General features: G+C 45.1%; 1 protein-coding gene across 1 annotated transcript in view; it reads right to left on the bottom strand.

Moving 5' to 3' along the window:
• The window catches only part of LOC142363989 (myosin heavy chain, embryonic smooth muscle isoform-like), a 51,960-nt gene that overhangs the window by 16,574 nt on the left and 15,583 nt on the right, over positions 1-19,803 (bottom strand). The window contains exons 2-3 of the mRNA XM_075441913.1: positions 1,696-1,741; positions 884-1,007 (exon numbers count right to left, since the gene is read on the bottom strand). Coding sequence (XP_075298028.1) covers positions 884-1,007; positions 1,696-1,741 — 170 coding nt within the window. The remainder of the gene's footprint in view (positions 1-883; positions 1,008-1,695; positions 1,742-19,803) is intronic.

Below are 19,803 nucleotides of genomic sequence, written 5' to 3'. Positions count from 1 at the left end.
AGCATTATTTTCCAATGAGTACAGCTTACTTATGCCCATATTAAAGTCCTTTGAATAGGCTTTTTAAATAAAAGGTACATCAATCATCTATTATTCCTATTACTTCAATACCTTCCTACACAGATAAGACTAAACTTTGGTATTTTTCCATAAGCGCATCAGTATTAAAATATGTAGCAAGACAACCCATAACAGTAAGTGAAAAAAATATTTCCAAATTAGGGCAGATAGCAACATTGCCTTATATTTTGCAACTTTGGCTTGGCAGTTTATTAATGTTGCACAATACCTATTTACAACCATAAGTAATTAAAAAACCCACCATAACATCATGAAAGGTTACATATAGGGCTAATTCAGTCGTGACAACACAGGCAAAACAATCAGAAATAAATGGCCAAAGAAATTGAACCATTTTAGATAAACAAAGCATCAAGAAAGGCAGAACAATTCGGATTTGCTTATTCAAAAAATATTAGAAGACTAAGGAATGCCTACTAATATTTTTCCAGAAATATGTTGTTCTAATGTGTTATTATAGAAAAGTGTAGCGCCTTCCCAAGAGACAGATGTTTTACCTTGTTACTAAGGGATGCATGCAACAACATGAATTTCTGGAGTGTATCATTAAATAAAATGGATTCTCAAAAATGAAAAGCTAACAAATTAAACACGAGAAAGACTGAGCAGCCAAATGCAACAAGGCTTGCAAGCAATAAATTATTCTTTCAAGATTTAGATAAAAGCAACAGCTATTAAGGTATCTACATATAAGGTTACACTTAGCAGACTGGACCAGATACTGCATACACTGTAATAAGTGATCCACTCCTTTCTCGCATGATGTACAACCTGTTAACAGGCAAATGTAGCAAGAACAAACCTTCCAAATCAGTGATCATCATTTCCTGTTTGTTCTTGAGTTTGGCCAAGTTTTTGGCCTTTTCTTCTTCTTCAGCCAGCTGAGAAGTACATTCAGCAATTGGATCCTCCATCAGCTTCTTTTCCTAGCCATGAGAAAGGGGAGAAAGAATAACTTCTACAATAGAATTTGAATCACAGAATCACAGCATTGTAGGGGTTAGAAGGGACCTCTGTGGGTCACCCAGTCCAACAACCCTGCCGAAGCAGGGTCACCCAGACCAGGCTGCACAGGACCACGTCTAGGCAGGTCTTGAATATCTCCAGAGAAGGAGACTCCACAACAATAGTCTCTAAGCAACACAAATAACTGAATATACAAAATCCATACAGAGGTCTCATACACCAGATATAATACAGATTTCATTTCAAGTGACTGACCTGTCAATACTACGGATCAACTGGAACCGTACAGAGACATGAACACTTGTTTTCCAAGAAAGCGAGACTTGGAATTGAACACACAGGAGGTCTGGTTTTAGCACAGCCTTTGTTTTACACTTTTGGAACTCTGTTTGCAATGAACAACAGTAGCTATGATAAACACTGTTTCCAGCTCTTAGGTTTGGAAGACCCATGGAATTGGAAAGAATGCATGGCAAATATCTCCCTTTTAAAGCTCTCAGTGTCTCAGCTTCCACTTGGTCAAACCCCACAAGTCTTCAGGCGCAAACTCTATAGATAACGCAACAGCAGCCTGAAATGCTTTGAGAGCTATCACTTGGTACTACCATCACTTAAGAGCAGAATCTCCACCACGCATACTGGTCTCACCTTCAGAAATTTGGAATTTTGGTCCTCCAACAAACAGAAAGGGGGGCTTGCAAGACAAGCAAGACTTGAATTAGTCAGACTGGCCAGGCCTCCGGCAGCCCTGCTTTCCACAGTTTTGACAAACAACAACAAAAATAAACCCACAACACCAAGTAACTGTCTCGACAGCCTTAGTCACTGCAAGGTGTTTTTGTATGGATAAGATCATCACTATTTTTCAAAAATCAAAAAGGTTATGAAAGAACCAAGAGGAAAGCAATACTTACAGAGCCTGTGGCTTTGTTTTTGCCCTGTACTTCAAGTACTTAAGAAAGGCAATCCTACAATCGAGACAGAAGCTTTCTTTCAAGAATTACCGTCCACATGAGAAACAAAGTCTTAAAAAACTGGAATACCTTTAACTTTTGCCAGAAAGAAGGGTAAATGGAACATGAGTGTAATAAAGCAAAACAAAAAAATCCCCAAAATCCAAATTTGCAGTTTCTGCAGAAACGCAGAAATTTTCAGTTCCCCTATTCCCTTGTCTCAGTCAGCAAATGTAACAATCTTGAGCTTCACACCAGAGAGCCTAGGGAGAAAACGTGGTGGTGAAACTCAGACCACAAGAAATTTTCACACCAAGACAGATGCACACTTCTTCCGTTTATGTTTACTAATTTAAATAACTAGCAACTAGCACTGTTTTAGTGAAGAATAACAGGTTTTGACAGAGTTCTGTAAAGCAGCTAGCAAAGGTTTAGTTTACTCAGCTAAGTGATGTGAATTTTGCAAAGCTGCATTATACCTGCTCAGAAAACAACTCAGGATCTAAAAATAAGGTTAGATGTTTCAGTATGAAGCTACCGCTCCTTCCGAAATCACTGGAGAAGGATAGGTACACCTGGGAACATAAGAGGCATTTCTTTTGCTTATCTTCAGACAGGATAGACTGCTTCCTCAGGGTGTCCATCTCTGTCCTCACTTAGAAACAGAACGGAACATAATCAGACACACACTTAACTTCTGTGTTTCAATTAGGGCAGTTAAAGCTCATCCGGGAAATCCTCACCAAGGGGAGCTTCAGTCTGAATGAGCCTACCCATGATCCTGTACTTCAAAGCCAATTATATTTCTTCTGAAATTCATAAAACAGATTAAACAATTTAGTATTTCAGCTACAAAGGCAAATGCAGTCACTGAAAGCCATCATTAACCTGCAAGTACCAGTAATTATGTTATGGTTGAACTCGATGACCTTAAAGGTCTTTTCAAGTTTAAGTGATTCTATGCTTCTATTTCTGAAGCTTAAAACGGCACCACCTAGAAACCTGAATTTTAGTGACAATAAGAGTGGGTTTGGGATGTGAAGGCTTTGAGGAGCAGGGAAGTGAACAAAAGTCTAATTCCATTCACCTGAACCAGAGGTACACAGTACCAGAATGCCTAGAACTGGATACAGCGGTGGTAGATGGATGCAGTTATTTATAGAACTTTACTTCGCACACTACCACGATGGAACACACCTGCCCATTTCAGGTATCTGACCATGAATAGGGTCCAGGTATGGCCACAGTCCAGCTTAGAGTACCCCCTTAACCTCACGCAGCCTGGAGAACCTGCAAGTTCATGGCAGCCCCCAGGCAGTGAGTGACAACCAGCACTTTTCCTTCTTTTGGAAAGCTGTGTATGCAAACTTTTTTTTAGTTATTTCTACATTTTGCACTGACTTCCCTCCCCATTCAAAAACACAAAGTTTCTAAACTAAAGCAGAGCCCAAGAGTCAGAATTAGGACTCATTACTTAACCTTATTAAAGCAGCTCTAACACATGCATTAACACGATTTCATTCTTTTCTCTCTTTCCCATGCCACTTAGTGCACACAGGAGTGATGAGCCACAAAGCCAAGTAGTTTAGAAGACTCTGTTTACTCCCTACCCTCCTTGCTTAATCTGTCAAAAACCCTCTCTGGACACATGAGCCCCCCCCTCCACTCACCAGTTACCTGTCCTTGTTCTCTTCCTCACCCTTTCATTCTAAATAACCTTTTCTCCACACCACCTGAGTCTACAGAGGAATAATTGAGAGCAAAGGCAAGAGAGGCTCCTATGCTGGCCTAGGAGCATGGGATAGCTGACCAGACCAACAGACACCAGTGTGGGTCACCTTTGGTCTGAGATGCCCAGGCTAAAGCACAATGGTTGCCTTTAGAAAGCTGGTCCATGTATGACCTGGTTAACAACCGAATAAACCACAATATGCCTGGTGCAGATAAAATTTGCAGATTTACTGGTAAAGTTCTTAACACTACCACCCCACTCCCCCCAAATTCATTAGAGCGCAGATGTGTTGGATGTGAAGCTAAAGCTTCCAGTTATTTACAACAGATATCTTCCATCTTTTCTCCCTTGCTACGCATCAACTAGAACTGTACACGTGTTAGTTCTGATGCTCAACCAAGCACACTGCAGACAAGGATTCAGGCTCACTTTCATTCCACCTTCAATCTATAGATGAGCCTGTTCATAACTCACTGCCGTGCGCTTCTCCCTGCTCTCCATCACCTGGCTCTAGAAAGCCCAGACTCAATTCCTAATTTAAGGGACTACCCTAGTCTCACCTAGCTCTGCCAAGTCCCACAAGCACTAAAGCTTCTCTTCTACCTTTTTACCACCACCACCCACCCACGCTTCCTAGCACTGTGCCCAAGACAATACCTTTAACATTCTTTGTGATTAAACAGAAATGAGACAGTGTGGCTACAGATTCAAACACTCAAAAACTAGGAAACGTTAGTATTCAGGCTGTTCGGCGCTGTAATTCCACCCTCCGTGGTTACACTGTGTTACTGGCTCCGTTCCCCACAGGACCCCTGTGCCTGGGGATGACGTGCCAAGGGCTACGCAGGACTCCTCTGCAGGCACACAGCCACCAGCTGTGATGAAACAGGGCGGCTGGGAAAGAAAAGTGTCACAGACAAACAGCTGAATGCCAGACACAAGAAGGCTGTTGAAGGGATGAGTAGAGCTCCTATGTGATGCTCCTTGCGTAAGCCAAGCATTTCACAGCCAGTGCCGCTGGAGAACGTACATGGTGAGCATTTGTGGCATGGCAGACCATTACTGTTACTCTGGCCATGGCCTGAGGTGTCAAACTGGGGGCTGCGTTTGTTTGTAATACTTCTACAGCACCCTGTAAAGGTTTGCCTCTCAGGCAAAAGAGACAAAGTTAACCCTACACTTCAGAATGGTGTCGGGAAGATAATTATTCATTCATCAGCATACAAATTGTTCATAAAAAAAAATCCATGCAACTTTCAGAAGTCTCAGTAATATGCATAGCACTGATAATTATTCGTTACAGGATGGATAAAAGTAAATCCATGACTTGCTGTCTATTTAACAAGCCTGTTTAGCATCATCTTTGTGCACAGGTCAGTGCAAAGGCTGTACAGATGGATACTACGGATCACCACCAGCCCTCTACAGTTTTCTAATGTATATGTGAACAGGAACAAGTTAGGGCTGCTTAAATATAACCAATTCTGACACTTCCTAACTTTTGAGTGTTAGGTGTGTAGATTAGACATTCTTCATCTGCAGTATATAAATAAAAATTAATTGTTACAGAAGCGAGACTCATTTGTGTTTTCAAAACGGTTTAGGTTACGTGAACATTTTGCATTTTTCATAAACATATACTTAATTCAGTGCTTACTATAGCAGTGCATTGAATGAAGCGCACAATCAAAGTATCAAACTTCTATTCAGGACACTACCCTATTCTTTTTACTGTGTCTGAACTATGTTTTACAAAGAATAAAAACTTTTCCAGTCTTCATCGTGACAGTCTTCGATGGCTCACGAAGCAGCTGATTACACCCACCATCTTAAACTCCTGTCCCATTTGATCACGCTGCTAAGTAGAGAATAAGATTCCAGTTCAACCAGCAACTTAAACAGAATTAGCCAGCACTGCATTAGACTGAGCAACTCATCCTTCCCTTCATCAACATCTTCCACCCCAGCTTTTTTCTGTGCCTTCACTTCATATCAGTTATGCATCCACGCAACAAACAGAGGAAACTTGTTTCATCTAAAGCCAGATGGACTTCATTTCTTCCCCATGAGGGTGATGAAACACTGGTCCAGGTTGCCCAGAGAAGCTGTGGCTGCCCCCTCCCTGGCAGGGTTCAAGGCCAGGTTGGATGGAGCTGTGAGCAACCTGGTCTGGTGGAAGATGTCCCTGCTGATGGCAGGGGGGTTGGAACCAGATGATCTTTAAGGCCCTTTCCAACCCAAACCATTCTATGATTCTATGACTTTCAGAACAGTAGTTTGAGCCTGCAGTCTCCAAGCCCAGTGAGTGGCCACAGGAATTGTTACGATGACAAAACTCAAAAAGGGGACTACTTTTAGCACAGGTACTGGCACAAAGTGCTTATGGAAACACAGCCAAACAAACAAGGAGTACTTTTTAAACCCCTATTTTTGACTGTTTAAGTGGTTAAGCACAGGAAAAGTTTTGCAGAAAGGTTGTATAATCTTCATCACACAAGGTTTTCAAAACTCAGCTTTAAAGGGAAGCATATTTTGAAAGGAGGCTCGACAAGAGGCTCACAGAAGTCTCTTCAACCTGGTGCATTCCAAGCTGTCAATAGTGTGTTTAGAAGTACTTGGTATACAAACTCTGTGCAGTTCCATTCTCTGCATAATTCCCTTCCCCCAAAAAAAGTTGTAGGCAATTATACTCCTGTAGAAATTTTAAAAACACTAGTTTTGTTCAAGGCTGCACAGCCATAAATCCAAGAATATTTATAAATCAAAACCCACACAGAAAACAAGTTCTGAAGGATGACTTTCTAAATAGCATTCTGCAGAGCCATGTATTCCCCTAGCACATGACAATGCTAATGCTGCCGACACTCCAGTCACAGCATCCTCCTAAGGCCTCCAAATCTATCTGCAGAGCAATCTTTCCCTCTCTCCAACTTCAAATTCTTGCTTTTTTTCCTTCACAGACTGGTCAAAAGTCCTCTCCTGGTTTTCTAGGAGTTTGAGTCTTGACACATTCCAGAATATCTTAATATTAAGTGTTATACACTAGAAATTACAGAAGCTGATGCTTCTGAGTCTGATATAGTTTGAAAACTTCCAACCACATACGCCAGTATCGAATATAGCAAGCCACTTTCTTCTAGCAAGTTGAATTAATATTCCACTGCAAAGAGATCCAAGTGCTCATAACAGATATTCAAACCCATTCATATCTTGTAAAGCAAAATATTGATAAAAACTCATTGTGAATTTTGAAGTCTAGCAGTAAATCTGAAGAAAGTTCAACATAAATCAGTTAGTGACAAGTTACCAAAAAACCCAAGACTCTGACATAAGTGCATATGCTTTTGTCTGTAATGTACTAAAACTAGAGCTTTTTATTAGCTGCTCGCTTGTAGACATATCAAGTCTACAGCAGTTTTGAAGCTTGATGATTTTTCTTATCTACAAGATAATTTTTGAAAGAACAGAAAGCTTGTTCACAAATATAGTACTGAAAACTGCATCTGAGGGAACCAAATTCACTAAGACTTGCCCAAGTTAATTAAATTTGTGGAAAACTGGCATACACTGCATCAGAAAGCTTTGATACCATTCCTAGTTACAATGGTTGCATAAAGCCTTTAATTTCAGAAGAGAAGTTAAACAGCTAACATCAACTGGAAATTTTAATGGAACTGCTCATTTCAGCCCCTACTAAAGAGAAAATAACGGTTGAGAAAATTATGTGGATTACATTCCAGCTTATCTTTAATAAAAAAGTTATGTTTTTTTTTAAATGCAAAGATGGTGGTTTTCAAAAAGAACAATAAACAAATGACAAAATATCCCAACTTACGGGAATATTATGGTCCTTTCTTCCTTTATGGGAGGAACCAACACGAGCAAGGTGTTGAATAACCTTCTTCGGGTTTTCAGTCTTCCCAGCACCAGATTCACCTCTGCAAAACATTTCAGACATTTTCCTCAAAACTGATTTTCAACAACTTATGAAACCTTTGTTTAAAGCAACCTCATTTCATTCCATTTACGGCTTTGACTACACAACAGACCTTCACTGTCTAGAACAAAAAGCACCGATGTTGCAGGGAACTACATGGTGTTTGTTTAAAATACTTTCTTCATCCTAAAGATCATCTTAGCATTAAGATGTTGATACAATGCATCACATTAGTGTGATTAAAAGCTTTTTGCTATGTGCCTGAATTCCTGTGTTACCTTAAGTAACAAGAAACAGCCCTGTCCTCTGCCTTGATCACAAGTCCAGAGACAGATTTATTCAGAGTGCAGAGACATATATATTAGTTTTCTTAAAATCATTATGCACACACACTTTTATATTTAGCATCATTTTAATATATTGTATATACCAGGAGCTGGTTATGAGTATTACCAAGTTGATGGAAACATTCAGTATCTTTAGAAGCCAGTTTCAAAGTACAGTAAAACATATTTTAAAGAAACAGATTCTTTGCACTGCTTATCACAGACTCTTAGCTAGTTAAAAAATATATTTCTGGCCACACGGCTACATGAATTCATTAAGAAATGAATTTATTAGTGCAGAGTGGTACAGTACAGAGATAAATAAAGACAGCAAATGCACATTTACTTCTTAAGACAGAGGTAGAGTTAAAGCAGAACGTGTTTAGACAGAATTTATTGTAGTGTTTACATACACGATATTGTAGGCAGGAAGCGTGACCAAGTTCATATCACTATAATTACAAATGATGTTACTACAGCTCTTTTTAAAAAAATAAAAATTAGGTCTTGTCTTCAGATAAGTCCAGGCACATCAATGGGATTACCAGGTCTCACTTAGCCCTGATTAACTGACAGTAGATTACTGGAGAAAGATCCTATTTCAAGCGAGACAGTGACTGCCACTAGCAACTCTGATGGGTGTGAAGCAGAAACGCATTTCATTAGAGGGATTTGTGTGGAAAAAGTCAAAGTAGTTCCGTCATTCAACAGTCCTTCAGAAATTAAAGGTTGGAAACCAACTACTTTAAGAATGACAAGTGTACATTTTGCATGCTTGCATATTTCTCAGCTAAGATACTCAGAACAGCAATGTTAATTTAGCAGGGGGAGTTTAAGCACATTCTTACAGTCTTCACCTTCCTCCACCATGCTGCATACGTCAGTTTTGCAGCTAGTCTGCATTCACTTGGGTATTTAGTACCTTCAGACCTGCACTTCTTGATCAGATAGGCAGCTTAGAAGCATCCCTATCCTCACATTACACTTAACCTCTGCAAAAATGAGACAATATAGCACTTGAAATTTTAACTTTGCATATACAGAAAGGATATCACCCCAGAAAGGATATCACCCCAGAAAGGATATCACCCCAGATGTTCAAAGAGAATGGACTCTAAAACAATCTCATTTCTTCTTACCTTCCAACCCTCTCAAATGACGGAAAGCCCATGGGACAGCTGCGCTAGCAGAGGTGACCTCTTGCTATGAGGTGGCCATATGTGCACTCCTCCACCCATGAGCAAGCAGCAATGGAGACTGAGGAAGTGCACTCACAGCAGCTTAGCAAACCCATCACGGAAAAGTAGCCTACAAGAGCTAGGTACAAACTTCAGGTGAAACAGCTTATCTGTTTGACCTGACAGAACAGTATCAGTCCCTAGGTTTTGCAGGAGAAAACTTTTAACTGAAAACACTAAAAAAAAAAGTTGATTCTGCAGACAAGCTATGGGATATTTATCACAGCCTCAGTTACCAAGTTGTGACCTGCAATACTAGAGGGTTAATCAAGGCACCTGATTTTATTGATGGCATACATCAATAAAACAGACCCGCTCTCTCGGACCGCACCGGCGCCGCACGCTCCCGAATTCTCAGAAGCAACTACATCAACCTGTCCAAAACCATTTTGTTCCATTGTTCCTCATAAGACAAACATCACTGAAAAATAATACAGAATACCAGAGATTAAAAATCACTGTGCTCAATTAGTCAAAACTTTCCAGTGATTGAGAGAGTAGTTCCTTGAAACTTGTTGACTATGCTAGCTTTACTCATTGCATGGGAAAACTTGGAAGGTATTACTTGAAGAGCTGGTTACAAAGAAGATTACTCTGAAAATTAGCTAATGGATAACTCGGTTTCCTTTTAGCCAAGATACCATCGATGTGCAACACAAACTGGGTGTACTTTGGGACCGCTACAAGTGGAAGAACACACTTCGACTCTTAATGAACAATCCCATTTCTACCCAGTCCAGAGTCTCCACATACAAGACAAATGTGAAGACTGACAAGCAGGAATAAAAGACCTCAGGTGCCAATACAGTCTCCTTTTTACTACAGTGTTTACATTAACATAATTCATGACTTCAAGCAATATAATAATATAATAAAAGCAGTCTTGCCTGTTTCTAGATGTGTATTAAAATATGCTTAATGCTAAAACTATTCTAGCAGATAAGAGAAGCAAGAAGAGTAGTACAGCAAAATATCCATTTACGTTTTAAAACAATACCGTTTGTTCTAACTGTCATCAGAGCTTGGGAACGCATTATTAGTCGTGCCTTTAAAATTGCACAAAATCTTTTCTGCCAAATCATAGAAACAAAGTTTATCAAAATTTAAAGGAGGAAAATCTACTCTGACACATCCAGTGACGAGAAAATAGTAGAATAAATACAGTCCAGATGTCGACTTTCTAGAAGGGCAGCACACATTGGAAGAGTCCAGTAATCAACAGGATTTTCTGGCATACGCACCAGTAAAGCTTCATACAGCACAGGAAGGTCGAAAGCTTGCAATACATTCCTTTTGCTAAAAAGCCTTTAAATCTAATAGTGATTTTTTTTTTTCCTCGAGAAAATCTTTATGCAAGTTCTCATTCAAAAGCAACGCTAATGGATGTTATCATCCTAGTTCTCCTCTCCCTGGAGCTTACAAGTATGCCAAATATTTCCTGCAGGACAGAGTGTTAGATAGCTCTGCTGCCATATACTATAAAAGAATTAGAAGATTTAGGATTAAGTCCTTTTCATTTACAGAAATAATGACATCTGCGTACTTTAGTTCTTTCCTAGGAGTGCAAACACACAGATTATAAAAATAAATTAAAATCTACCTCTATCATCCTGTCCAAAAAAGGTAAACTTTTAGTAACACTATGTACAATATTTATGGAATGGAGATTGTATCACGAAGCTAAAGATTAACTTTTTCAAAACCTTATTTTAATACAACTCAATTAATATGTTACCATAAATTTAACAACCAAAACCCTTGGCAGAGATCCTAGCCTTACTTCAGTCAATGGCAGCTTTGCTAATGACTTCAGTAAGGTCGTAATTTCACCTGCTTTATTTCAGTCTCAATTCCACTACCAGTAGAAACAAAACTTACCAGCCTGAATTCAAATGCTGTATCAACTCCAGCCAGGGGCTACGGCAAACAGCGCATCCAAGCAAGAAAACCGTCCTTAGCAATAGCCTCAGGCTGGAGGTACAAGGTTATTCCATCAATTAACTGAAGGATCTCTCCATTACAAACTACGTTACAGAGACAGGTCAAGGAAAGTCTGACAGTCGCTGGTAAATTGATGCAGTATCTAGAATTAAAGCTTTTTCCCTAGAGCAGCAAAAGCTTCTGCTCTGAAGCAGCTTCAAACACATTTAAAAGACAAAAAGCTCAGCTGGCATAAGCACTTTGAAGTTTCTACATGGTTTTAAATTCATTGCGTGTAAAGCTATAGAGTCCTTTCCAATAAAGGAAAGTACTTTTCAGGCAAATTTATCTCAGCTACAATTTGGTTAGCAAAAATTAGTGACTGACTTCTCAACCAGCTGCAATTTCCCCCCCAAGCAACTTGAGCCCAGATCTTGCACAGAAGTAAAAGGCATTTCCTCTGCTGAACAGATCGCCATCGAGAAAACAAGTAAAGCAAACATAGCGGGAGAGGACTCGCAGGTCATAAAGCAAATCAGCAACACGCAGGAACGGAAGCCAGTCTTCTGACTTCCAGGAGAACAGCATGCTCTTCCCATGCGGCCCACTTCTAGTGGCAGTTGTTATTCCACGAACAGGTCAAACGCCTGCCTGGGAAAGACGCTGTTCTAAAGGAAAACGGTAGCAAAACAGTTGCTTTTCTTATTGTCAGGCAGGTTTGCAACATCTGCACATCTTCTTGTGACAGCTACAGTGCTTTGGTTTCAGCTGCCGCCGGCAACAAAAGCGCCACGCGGCCCCCCCTCCCCCCCGCTGCGGTGCGGAGGAGAATGGAAAGAAAACAGGCAGAAAACCGGCGGGTCGGGATAAGGGCAGTTTAACAGAACAGCAAACAGAGGGAAACAGGAACAACAACGATACAGATAAGGAGAAAACACGAGAAAAAACAGACCCGCTCTCTCGGACCGCACCGGCGCCGCACACTCCCGAGCCGCGAGAGGGTTCTCGCCGAGCCGCCCCCCCCACCGGAACCCAGTGTGACGTCACAGGGTATGGAACACCGGGCTCTGTTTGGCCAGGTGGGGTCAGCCCCCACCCCCCGGCTGTGCCCCTTCCTGGAGTCCGGTGAAAATTAACCCTGTTCTGGCCGAACCCAGGACATACAGCACTCAGCACTGGCAGGACAAGGCAACACCACCACCTCTTCCTGAACTGGTAAATGAGTTTCTGGATTTTAGGGAAGTCTAACTAGTTTGAAATTCCTTACTGAAATCGCACTGCGAGAACTGGCACCCTTCCACCACCACCCAGCTAGCCGTGAATGTCACTAGCAGATCAGGGGCTCCGCAGAACGTGCAGTGTAGTGCTGCGAGTCACGTAGACAGAAGGACACAAAATGACACATGCAAAGAAAGCTTTAAAATTCAAAGACAGACTTCTCTTCCTCTTGCTACCTTTGCACAAAGTCTACTGCAAGCTAACAATATTTCCAAAGATAAACATCTGGAGTATATTAGGATGGTCAGATGCAGTTAGTGTCATCTGTCCCATTACAGATCATATCTGTGACTTAAATTGCTGAAAAACTGTTTTGGTTTCGGCTGCCGCCGGCAACAAAAGCGCCACGCAGCCGCCCCTCCACCCGCCAGCGTGCGGAGGAGAATGAAAAGAAAGAGGCAGAAACAGGTGGGTCGGGATAAGGGCAGTTTAACAGAACAGCAAACAGAGGGAAAACAGGAACAACAACGATACAAATAAGGAGAAAACACAACAACGAACCGTACAACCCAGACAGCCGCTCTCCCGAAACAGGACCGGCGCTGCGTCCCCCCAAGCCGCGAGTGCCTTCCCGCCGCCCCGCCCCCCCTACCGGAACCCAGCGTGACGTCACAGGGTATGGAATACCGGGCTCTGTTTGACCAGGTGGGGTCAGCCCCCACCCCCCGGCTGTGCCCCTTCCTGGAGTCCGGTGAAAATTAACCCTGTTCTGGCCAAACCCAGGACATTATCCACCCCTTATTCCATACCGTCTACGTCATGCCCAGGTCCCCCATTGTCCAGTTGATCACCACCACTTCTCCTGTCTCCCAGATATCATTCCCTTAGTCTATGGATCATCACTCTAAAGTGTCCATTGAGTTCATTTAATCCATGACTTTGGGCTCCATCTGTCGTAATGGTCTTCCGTGGCAGGAGGGGTGATGTGTGGTGATGGTCGGTCACTTGCTGCATCCGGAGCTCACGGCTGATGTATCTGGTGCGGCCCGTGCCCACAGTCTGCAGGAGATGTTGATCTTGATGAAGTTGCTGGATGCCAGTTGTTGAAAACCAGGTCCAGTTCCATCATCGCTGTGCTCTGCTAGGTTTTCATCGAAAAAGTCCATCCTTCTTTAATCTGGATGATTCTTACTATGCTACTACTGGTACAAAATATAACAATTATAACAGTGATGACAGACAGTGACAGGGTTATTTAACAATTAACTTTATACAATTTATTTATGGACTATTCTCGCCTGTAATCAAATCCCCATGAGGTACACATCGGACTTCCCCATCCTTCCGCATTACCCACCAGGTACACCCAGGACCTTGAGCATAAAGAATCCCGCGGACGGGCTTGCCTTCGTCCGAGGCAGGACTAACCCAAACCGTCTTCCCTAACATGTTCCGCATGTGCACTACAGGGACTTTATCTCCTTCTACGGGGCGCTGAGGTTTTGACTGGGCAGGACCAGGCTGGTTGGTGGATCCCCGGCTGTTAACCAACCAGGTGACCTTTGCTAAATGGGGATCCCAATTTTTGAAAGTCCCACCCCCCATTGCCCTCAGATAGGTTTTTTAGCAGCCCGTTGTACCGTTTGATCTTTCCAGAGGCTGGTGCATGGTAGGGGATGTGATACACCCACTCAATACCGTGTTCTTTGGCCCAGGTGTCTATGAGGCTGTTACGAAAATGAGTCCCGTTTTCTGACTCAATTCTTTTGGGGGTGCCATGTCACCACAGGACTTGTTTTTCAAGGCCCAGGATGGTATTCCGGGCAGTGGCATGGGGCACAGGGTAGGTTTCCAGCCATCCGGTGGTGGCCTCCACCATTGTGAGCATATAGCGCTTGCCTTGGCAGGTTTGTGGCAGTGTGATGTAGTCAATCTGCCAAGCCTCCCCATATTTATATTTTAGCCATCGTCTTCCATACCACTGAGGCTTTACCTGCTTGGCTTGCTTGATTGCAGCACATGTTTCACATTCATGGATAACCTGTGCGATCGTATCCATGGCCAAGTCCACCCCTCGGTCACGAGCCCATCGGTATGTCGCGTCTCTTCCTTGGTGGCCCGAGGTGTCATGGGCCCACCGAGCTATAAACAGTTCACCCTTATGTTGCCAGTCCAGATCCACCTGAGCCACTTCAATCTTAGCAGCCTGATCTACCTGGTGGTTGTTTTGATGTTCCTCAGTGGCCAGACTCTTAGGGATGTGAGCGTCCACGTGACGGACTTTTATAGCCAACTGCTCTAGCCGGGCAGCAATATCTTGCCACAATGGGGCAGCCCAGATAGGTTTGCCTCTGCGCTGACAGTTGTTCTTCTTCCATTGCTGCAGCCACCCCCACAAGGCATTGGCCACCGTTCAGGAGTCGGTGGAAAGATAGAGCACTGGCCACTTCTCTCGACTGGCAATGTCTAAAGCCAACTGGATGGCTTTCACCTCTGCAAACTGGCTGGACTCACCTTCTCCCTCGGCAGTTTCCGCGACTTGTCGTGTAGGGCTCCATACAGCAGCCTTCCACCTCCGCTGCTTCCCCACAATGCGACAGGACCCATCCAAGAACAGGGCATACTGTTTCTCATCTTCTGGCAGCTGGTTATACAGTGGGGCCTCTTCAGCACGTGTCACCTCCTCCTCTGGCGATGCTCCAAAATCTTTGCCTTCTGGCCAGTCCATGATTACCTCCAGAATTCCTGGGTGACTGGGATTTCCCATTCGGGCGTGCTGGGTGATCAGATCGACCCACTTACTCCACGTAGCATCAGTGGCATGAAGCGTAGAGGGGACCCTCTCTTTGAACATCCAGCCCAGGACCGGCAACCGTGGTACTAGGAGGAGCTGTGCTTCAGTGCCCACCACTTCTGAAGCACCTCGAACGCCTTCATATGCTGCCAGAATGTCTTTTTCAGTGGGAGTATAGCGGGCCTCGGATCCTATGTATCGCCGGCTCCAAAACCCCAGGAGTCGACCTCGAGTCTCCCCTGGTGCTTTCTGCCAGAGACTCCAGGTTGGGCCATTCTCCCCGGCTGCAGTGTAGAGCACGTTTTTAAAATCTTGCTCTGATCGGACTGGACCAAGGGCTGCGGCATGTACTATCTCCCGTTTAATCTGTTCAAATGCCTGTCGTTGCTCAGGGCCCCATTCAAAATCATTCTTCTTCCGGGTCACGTGATACAGAGGACTCACAATTTGGCTGTAATTTGGGATGTGCATCCTCCAAAAACCCACAACACCCAGGAAAGCCTGTGCTTCCTTTTTGCTGGTTGGTGGAGACATAGCTGCTATTTTGTTGATGACATCCATTGGGATTTGACGGCGCCCATCCTGACATTTTATCCCCAAAAACTGGATCTCTTGCGCAGGTCCCTTGACTTTACTTCGCTTAATGGCGAAACCGGCTTTCAGAAGGATTTGAACTATTTTCTCCCCTTTCTCAAAAACCTCCTCCGCTGTGTCGCCCCATATAATGATGTCGTCAATGTACTGCAGATGTTCTGGGGCTTTACCCTTTTCCAGTGCAGTCTGGATTAGTCCATTGCAAATGGTGGGACTGTGTTTCCACCCCTGGGGCAGTCGGTTCCAGGTGTACTGGATGCCCCTCCAGGTGAAAGCAAACTGTGGCCTGCACTCTGCTGCCAAAGGGATGGAGAAGAATGCATCAGCGATGTCAGTTGTCGCATACCACTTGGCTGCCTTTGACTCCAGCTGATATTGAAGTTCTAGCATGTCTGGCACGGCAGCACTCAGCGGTGGTGTGACTTCATTCAGGCCACGGTAGTCTATTGTCAGTCTCCACTCTCCAGTAGATTTTCTCACTGGCCATATGGGACTATTAAAGGGTGAGCGAGTTTTGGTGATCACTCCTTGACTCTCCAGCTGGCGGATCAGCTGATGAATGGGGAGAAGGGAGTCTCGGTTGGTACGATACTGTCGCCGGTGCACCATTGTGGTTGCGATGGGTACCTGTTATTCTTCAACCCTCAGCAACCCCACAACGGAAGGATCCTCTGAGAGACCAGGCAAAATCGACAGCTGTTTAATTTCTTCCGTCTCCACAGCAGCTATGCCAAAAGCCCACCGATACCACTTTGGGTCCTTGAAATAGCCTCTCCTAAGATAGTCTATCCCAAGGATGCACGGAGCCTCGGGACCAGTTACAATGGGGTGCTTCTGCCAGTCCTGCCCAGTGAGGCTCACTTCAGCCTCCAGTAGACTCAGCTCTTGGGACCCCCCTGTCACCCCAGAAATGCAAATGGACTCTGACCCTTTGAACTCTGATGGCATTAAAGTACACTGTGCACCAGTGTCCACTAGAGCTTTATACTCTTGTGGATCTGACGTGCCAGGCCACCGAATCCACACCGTCCAATAAACACGGTTGTCCCTTTCCTCCACCTGGCTGGAGGCAGGGCCCCTCTAATCCTCGTCAGAGAATTTGCTGCTCACCTGCTGTAAAAATGACTTGGAGGTCCCCTCCAGAGGATCGGAATCAAGGTCAAACTGTCTACCTGGTCTGGAGAGCTGGCTTCTGGAAACTGGAGCGGCACTTTTCCTAACAGAATCCCTTTTGGTGATTGTTTTACCTCGCAACTCACGTACTCGGGCCTCTAGACTTGAGGTGGGTTTTCCATCCCACTTCCTCATGTCCTCTCCTTGGTCACGCAGGTAGAACCACAGGGTGCCCCGGGGTGTATAGCCTCTGTATTCCCTCTCCTGAGCAGAGAAACGCCTGCCCCTAATAGCTGAGACACTGGCCCGTACAGGTGGGGAGTAGGACATATTCCTGTCTAGTCGCTTGACCAGTTTCTCCACGGCTGAGACAAGGGAGGAAGAGAGACTTTCCTCATATTGGCGGAGTCTGACAGCCACCTCATCCACTGTTGGTGCGTCTTTACCTTTCCAGTTTACAACTGCCAGTGAGTTAGCATGCAAGGAGGGTGCGCTCCACACAAACTTCCTCCACATGGATTGTGAGCACTGGAGTTCATCTGGGTCTGTGGGTACCTGCTCATCGTCTGTGTCACAGTAAACCAGCTCCCGCACAGCTAATTCCCTCAAGTACTGAATACCCCTTTCCATATTGGTCCACTTGCCAGGGTAGCATACATAATCGTCACTGAAGGGGTACCTCTCCCTCACGCCTGACAGAAGTCTCCTCCAGAGGCTGAGGATTTGTTCCTTTTTCCCAACGGCCTTGTCAATGCCCCCATCCCTGGCCAGGGATCCCAGCTGCTTGGCTTCCTTGCCCTCTAATTCCAAGCTGCTGGCCCCGTTATCCCAGCACCGCAGCAGCCAGGTGGCAATGTGCTCGCCAGGGTGGCGGCTGAAATCTTTCCGCATGTCCCGCAGCTCGCCCAGGGACAGGGACCGGGTGATGATCTCTGTCTCTATCTCCCGTGATGACCCTGGCTCATCATCATCCCTCCCAGAGCGATCTGCTCTCTTTGCGTCTTTCTTTAGTTTTACAGGGGCGACTGCTACCGGCACAGGTTAGTCACTGGGCTCAGCCACGCTGCCTGTAGCTGAAGCTGGGGCTGGAGCCGCTGCTGTGCCCGCTGGGGAAACCGAGGTAGACCCTGCAGCTGTGGCAGCGGCGCTGCCAGTATGGGGGGCTGTGACTGCCTGCTGGGCTGGAGGGGCTGCAGGGCCGGCTGGGGGGGCAGCGTCAGTCGCAGCGCCTGCCGCTTCGCTTCCCCCCCTTTCCCCTTTAAGGCACTGAACAGTGTTGAACATGGCTCGGTAGGCATGGGCCAGACCCCAGCACATTGTGGTGATCTGTGTCTCTCTGGAGTTCCCAGGGTGGCAGCACACTTTTTTCAGATATTTTACTAGTTTTTCCGGATTCTGTATTTGTTCGGGGGTGAGTTTAAAACACACTGGTGGTGCCCACTGCTCTAGACATCTGCCCATGCTGTCCCACACACCCAGCCACTCACAGCTATCCAGCCCCGGGGCAGGTCTCTGCAGGATGTTCTTAACGACTTGCTTAACCCTAAACAAAACCCAGAACCCGTTCAGCAGGCAGAACAAAAGGAGAGTGCTGCCCTGAGCATCCCACGGGTACTCGAAATTCTCAAAAGCAGTTAGGACCAGCCTGAGGAAAAGAGGGGGGGCGAAAGAGTGGGGGAAGGTATCCCCTTCGGTTTTCCCCACAGGCTGGGTTTGATTATTAACAAAATCTAAGACATAGGATCCGAGGTACGGAAATGACCGCAGTGCCGCATGCAAATACAAGCCTAATTTCATGCACAGTGATGTTATCATATCATAAGTCGATATCGTACAGTACAGCAAAATCATCATCCTGATCTTTTTTCCCGAGGTAACAAACAGCACGGCGGCAAACACATACAGCAAGTAAGGATTTACGTAGCACAGATATTTGATCAAAGTCAGAAACATTTTTACCGGCGACTTTAACTAGCACAGTAAATGCGTATAATAAATTTTAACAAAATCTATGAAAGCAGTTTTAACACCCGCTGCTCAGCCCTGCCGTTATCCCCGCTCCACGTCTGGGTGCCAATTTAATGTTTCGGTTTCGGCTGCCGCCGGCAACAAAAGCGCCACGGGACCGCCCCTTCCCTTGCCGGCGTGCAGAGGAAAATGAAAAGAAAAAGGCAGAAACTGGTGGGTCGGGATAAGGGCAGTTTAACAGAACAGCAAACAGAGGGAAACAGTAACAACTACGGTACAAATAAGGAGAAAACACAACAACGAACCACACGACCCAGACAGCCGCTCTCCCGAACAGCACCGGCGCCGCACCCCCCCAAGCCGTGAGTCCCTATCCGTTGCACAGCCCCCCCAGCAGAAGCCAGCGTGCTGTCACATGGTATGGAATACCGGGCTCTGTTTGGCCAGGTGGGGTCAGACCCCACCCCCCGGCTGTGCCCCTTCCTGGAGTCCGGTGAAAATTAACCCTGTCCTGGCCAAACCCAAGACATCGGGACACCTACAGCAGGCTGCACAGGACCTTGTCCAGGCGGATCTTCAATATGTTCAGAGAAGGAGACTCCACAACCTCCCTGGGCAGCCTGTTCCAGGGTTCCATCACCCTCAGAGGGAAGAAGTTCTTCCTCATGTTCAGGTGGAACTTCCTGTGCCTCAGTTTGTGCCCATTGCCCCTTGTCCTGTCACTGGGCACCACTGAAAAGAGCTTGCCCCCATCCCCCTGAGACCCACCCTTCAGATATTTATCAGCATTTATTAGGTCCCCTCTCAGCCTTCTCTTCTTCAGGCTGAACAAGCCCAGCTCCCTCAGCCTCTCCTCGTAGGGAACATGTTCCAGTCCCCTCACCATCCTTGTAGCCCTCCGCTGGACTCTCTCCAGTAGCTCTTCATCTTTCTTGAACTGGGGAGCCCAGAACTGGACAGCGT

The sequence above is a fragment of the Opisthocomus hoazin genome, chromosome 23, assembly GCF_030867145.1.
Source record: "Opisthocomus hoazin isolate bOpiHoa1 chromosome 23, bOpiHoa1.hap1, whole genome shotgun sequence".
NCBI lineage: Eukaryota > Metazoa > Chordata > Aves > Opisthocomiformes > Opisthocomidae > Opisthocomus > Opisthocomus hoazin.
The sequence above is the reverse complement of the archived record's forward strand: the minus strand, read 5'-3'. Positions and strand labels throughout refer to the sequence as shown.